At 33.2% G+C, this 6,000-nt stretch overlaps 1 protein-coding gene across 1 annotated transcript; it reads left to right on the top strand.

The window, feature by feature from the left end:
• Positions 1-4,568: 4,568 nt before the first annotated feature.
• LOC113305989 lies at positions 4,569-5,770 on the top strand. The gene is made up of 3 exons (XM_026554979.1): positions 4,569-5,048; positions 5,167-5,347; positions 5,448-5,770. Exons 1-3 carry the CDS (start codon positions 4,569-4,571, stop codon positions 5,768-5,770), a joined length of 984 nt encoding a protein of 327 aa, XP_026410764.1.
• The last annotated feature ends 230 nt before the right edge of the window (positions 5,771-6,000 follow it).

Genomic DNA, 6,000 nt, shown 5'->3' on the forward strand with positions numbered 1-6,000 from the left:
GTTCTTATTTCCACTCTCAACAATCTACAACAGGCGCATAAGTATTCTCTGGCACTGCGAAGAGTTCTTGCAAGAAATCTATTAGGTTGAAATACCTTTTCTTTGAACACCCATTCATTCCTCCCAATCCAAATGGACCACAAAATAAAAGGAAATATATACTCCCACTCCAATATGCCAATTTCCCCGGCAAACCTGCAGTGATTTCTAAGAAAAGTTGGATTTAAGTATTCATCTTTCTCTTGAACAAGAAGAAAATAGAAGAAAAAAAAGAAAGGCAAATAATACAACACAAGCCGGAGAACGAGATTGTCTGCAATACAAAAAGAAGGGGTTGGAATGAGGCACCAAAGGTGGATATTTTTTCAACATAATGAACTTGACGAGAGTATGAGCTGTATCATTAGCATGTCGCAGGAAAAAAATTAAAAGAAACTGTGGTAAATGACTTGGCTAGAGTTTTATCATCTTAAGCAATTCTTTTGATACGCCAAGAAATGGGCTTCAGTTACAAGTTTAAAATGCTTATGACCACTTTACTATCACCTTTTAATTCTTTTGTCATTACCAATTTTGAGTAGCGAGAAGAATACCCATAGCTTTGATCACCAATGCGTCATACTAGTTAAGCTTCTTTAATTCACCCCATTAATTGTCTCAAATCTCAGGAAATAAAAACGGCAAAAAATAAAAATTCCAGCCGCGATGATTTTAATAGAATTATCAGGAGTAGGGGACCAAGATTCGGGTTAGTGAATCCGAGGAACATTGGGGGTAAGCTAATTATCAGTTGGAGAGAAATCTTGATAAAAGTAAAAGTTGGATATTACTCCATCCGTCCTCTTTATAAAGGCGTAGAAACAAAATTTTCTAGTACCAATATATAGGCAGAAAATCAATTCCAATGTAGTTTTTTCCTTATATACTCTTATTAAATATTATGGGTATCAACAAATCAAGTTAATGGTTAACGATGATTCCCAACAAATAATTACTACTTGCAACACGTTCCAACGTGGTTTAACAATATATACTCATGTATATTCGTCGATTAGTGGGACATAAATTAGGAAAATCACTAATTAGGATATCATTAATAAGGGTAAATCAGGTAAGATTAGGTTATTTATGAAAATAGAAAAACCTTCTTATTCTACGAGAATTGTACTTTTCCGCCTTTATAAAGGGGACGGAGGGGGTAGCATTGCTTCTTTTACCATTAAAAAAATAACTTATTTATTGTTTTCGAAGTGGCTCAGATTATACAGCTACCAAGGAAAAAATGCATGGCCATCATCGTCAGTAATGATCCAATTCTTCACACAATCTTGAATTAACATGTTCAAGTTAGGATCCACTATCATGCTTAAGGAGACACAAATAGTATGGTGTTAGAGCAATGCTCGGTTGAACACACAAGTTTTGCTCAAGCTTGTTGTCAATGTTAGATGATCAAATTATATCTTGAATTTTAGTTTACTAAGTCAAGTCTCGGACTAGGTTAAAATTTGGTAGTTGAGTATCAAACATCATCCTTGAAGATTGAAGATCGACGAAGATATTTGGAGAACTTTTGTATAAGGTGTGTGAAGACTGAATCATTCTATTTTACTCACTATTTATCATTTTATCTTTTTGAGACAATTTCGTATGACTTCTAGTATATTTACAAAGAAGAAATTTTGAGTCAAGCTTGTGTTGTTAAAAATTTCGAAATATGATTCTAGAAAAGATGTTCAACGATCCTTAACAACATTAGTTCTAAACAATTTATTGTGTGAATTAATTTGTGGTTCAATTGAAAATTGACCATGCAAATGATTTTATCATGTGAGAATGTTTCAAACATCATAAGACAGAAATATTGAACTATCTGATATTTCTGCTCAGGGTAGGTTAGCGAATCAGTTCGTAATCCATATATATCTGATTTTCAGAAATATAGGAGGATTGGCGAACCAGTTTGAAAACTGTAAGTTCAGATGAAAACACTTCACGCACTGTTGTGAACTGATTTATAAAGTTGGTGTTATAGGATAGAAGTTGGTGAACCTGGTTCACGAATCATAGTCAACTGAGTTCGGTAGTATGGTAGGGTTTGCGAACCCAGTTCACGAACCATTGCACCCTGACTCGTGAACAAGCCTAATGGTTCACGACCGTTGTCCCAACTGTCCTAGTAAATTTCAGCAAATGCTCAAAGACTTTTTTTTTTTAATATGTTTAACATTTCTAGAACTCTCTCAAACACATCTAATACTTCACTGATCTCTCAAACACTTATGTGAGTGCATCATGATTAAATTCTTAGGTGTTTAAATGAACATCAAATTGATTTAGTTTTTTGCCGTACTTTCAAAATCGACCAATCATTATACACGGTTCCATAATTGGTTTCTAGTGTTTATTCTTCTATTGTATTTTCAAGATCTAAAAGTATTTTCATGATTTTCAAGTTATCTTAGCTTGAATTATAACGAATCCCTGGTCTTTGAAAACTACAAATAAAGATGCTCTTTCAACTGGAAAATTCAATCCTTGACACTTTGTGTCCAAGTTGATTCTAGAGTCGTTCTCGATAGACCTAGGTTTCCTCTAAGAAACATAATCAGGTTTATGACTAAAAGACTTAACTTCGAGGATTCGTGAAGCCAGGTGCAACTATCTTTACCTTGACAGTTTGTGTATCTTACACCAGAGGTTTGTATTGTTCACCTGTAAGGTATGTATTGTTCACCTGTAAATGATTCTTCATAAATTCTTACTTAGAAAAACAACTTCAGTCTCCCTGGAAAGTTATAATTCTATTGAGACTTCCAATCTCAGATTTGAGAATGAAGAATCCTAAGGAAAAATAATTGCTTCCCTAGAAAGAACTAAAGTTAAGAATACATCATTCAAGTGTGTTAGAGTTTGCAATCTTATAAAATTATGTATCAATTTAATTAAAGAATGCAACAAAGATAGATTGATAAACGAAGATCTCTTCTTAGCCATTAAAGACACTCTTGAATTCTTGCAACGTCTTGCTAAGATCATGTACAAAACAAATTCCTTGCATTATTCAAACTTATATAAGTTTTGTTTCAAGTGTGGATAAACCGGGCATGTCAAGAAATATTGCATATTCCCTAAAAAAGAAAACTGCAAAGATATTGACATCTTCTTCTTGTCAGGAAACTAAGTTGGTAGACCACTTCATTAAAAGGGATTCAGAATTGAAAAATACCAGTATGATCAAGAACTCTAACTCTTTTGATTATGTCGCAGGTACAAGAGATGACAACTATTGTTATGAGATGATTCATTAGCATCTTTTTGCTCACCCAACTTCTTAATCAAGAAAATGGAATCACCCCGCCATGTACATAACATGAGGTGGGGAAAGCAACTGATAAGTAGTTTATTTTATTTGTGTTTTTGGTTTTGCTTGTGATCTCTCTGTCATATGTCTTATCAATTTTTTATGTAACATTTGACAACGTTAAAAGATTTTTTCTTATTATGTTGAGTTTTACTCCATAATTTTGAAATTTCTTGTACATGAGTAAATCCTTCAGGGGTATCATAGTTGTCTCTTAAAGATACTTTTGGGTAACATGTATTTCAATCGATAATACATTGGAGTATGTATCTATCAATAAAAGTATCACAAATTTTGGTAAAATACTTATCATTACATCTCAGTTGTCGTATCTAATCAAGTGCTGGATATCTACTTTGTTGATAGTTTTTCGGGAATGATCCAAGCCCACTTAGCTTTTAAAAGGTATGTGTTCACGAACCTTCTTTATCTTCTCAAACTGTTCGCGAACGACAATTGGGAAAAGCTAGAATTACCGAACCAATTATCTTTCATGTGCTTTTTTGTAAAGTTTTTCCTTTATACATTTCTTATATTCAAGGTTATTCCATGAATAAGGGATTCAATTGAGGAAAGGGTTATCATACAAGGGTGCTTTCAAATAAGTTTTATCCCTCATCTTCTTCATTTTGCTATTATTAGTAAAAGATTCTGAGAGGAAGAGGTAATGGATTATCTAAGAATAACTCTTAGGAATCGTATCAAGTAATGCATTATCACAAGAAAAAATGAATCTAGTAATCAATATTCTTGTACAATAGTCTTTTTAAATGATAATTGTTTTAATGCTTGCGACAAAATTCTTTCAAGAGGATTTCTTCTTGAAAAGAAGTTGGTTAATGATCAATTGCGTGCTAGTGAACTATCTTATTTTGAAAAGTATAATCTTGGTGACATCTTTGATGATCATGGTAAAGGATTTGATAGTCTAACAAAAGTGTTTTATGAAAATGTCCATGATGTTAATCTTGATAAATCAATTAAATATTTGAGTTTATCGAGTCACTCTCTGTGAATTGGGCGACTAACTCGGGCGATATTTTTCTTTCTTCTTTCTTCGTTTTTCGAGTTCATATCCATTAATTTCAGGTGGTTTTTAGGCTTGATTCTCCATGATTGGTGGTAATTTCTATTCATGTTGTTATCTAGATCAGATTTGTTGCTTTTGTTAGAATCTTTCAAGGGTATGAATTCTGGATCGACGATGAGTAACAATAACTTTAGTTTCTTTTCTACTGAACAAAGTGGGAAGAGATTTGAGAGTGAGAAGTCTTATCTGATTCCTTCATTATACATCCCAGATGAGAAAACTGATGAAAGTCTTAATGAATGGAGGTTTAGTTTAAATGGTAGGCTGGATTTTGTAAAGATGAAATTTGTTGTTGCTGAAGATGCTTTCAGAAAACAATGGAAATTATCAGGTAATTATCAATTATTCCCACTTGGTAAAGGTTTTTTCATAATTAAGCTAGCTAATGAATTAGAAATGAAGTATATTTGGAATGGTTTTTGGAAGGTGGATTCTCAAATTCTAAAATTGAGATTATGGGAACCAAATTTTAACCCAGCTGCTCAGAAATCTACCACTGCTTTTGTTTGGGTCAACTTTCCTGGTTTGGGTATTGAATACTGGAAAGAAAATATCCTTATGTCATTAGGTGATGATATTGGAAGAGCTATTAAAGTTGATGAAACAAGTCTAAAGAGTTGGATATTATGCTAGTGTTTTGGTGGAAGTGGATTAAGCAAATACAGTGCCTCACCATGTTGAAGTTAAATCTAAGTATGGTGTTTTTGAACAGGAGGTACAAATTCCTAAACTACCAAGTTTTTGCAACCATTGTAAAGTGGTAGGACATTTAGTATCTGAATGTAGAGTGCTGAGAAATGAATCGGTACAATACCCATTAGAGGAAGAGATCCCTAAAGTGGTACCAAAGAAGGTTTGGAAGCTTAAAGAGAAGAATCAACAACAACCAGTTGGTTTTGATATCTGCTATACTCCTAAAACAAACCAGTTCAAGGAAGTTGAGAATGAAATTTTCTGTGAAGATGAAGTAAATTACTGCTATTTTGCCTCCAGTAGAGAAGGTAATTGAGAAGACTTTTGAGTCAGCAGGTAGAAGCTCAGGAAAATTTCATGTACTTCAAGAATTAGTTTCTGAAGAGCCACTTCCTATCAGTGTGGAAAAATTATTGGAGGTTGCATCTTGTAGTTCTTCTGTTATTAATTATGTTACTATTGAGATTGATAAAGTACAGGGAGATCAAGAAGTTGTGAAGAAGATTATTAAACCCAAGAATATTATCTTAATTACTACCAGCAAACAAAATGTTGTTAATTTAGTGAAAGAAAAGAAAGGTGTGAGAAGTCCTGCTACTTCTCAGTCTGAGATTTCTAAATGAAGATAATATTTTTGAATGTCAGAGGCAAAAGGAGACCTAAAGCCAAAGACAAATTAAGAAGTTTAGTGAAGAATTTTAGTCCTACTTTAGTATGGGTGGTTGAACCAAAAATAAAATGGAATTGTAAAGATTGCAAAAGTTTGAAACTAGATGGTATGAATCACAAGATAATTCACAACTCAGTAAATGGGGGGAAGGGGAACATTTGGTTATTCTGGAATGCTTCAATA

The sequence above is a fragment of the Papaver somniferum genome, chromosome 8 (assembly GCF_003573695.1).
Source record: "Papaver somniferum cultivar HN1 chromosome 8, ASM357369v1, whole genome shotgun sequence".
NCBI lineage: Eukaryota > Viridiplantae > Streptophyta > Magnoliopsida > Ranunculales > Papaveraceae > Papaver > Papaver somniferum.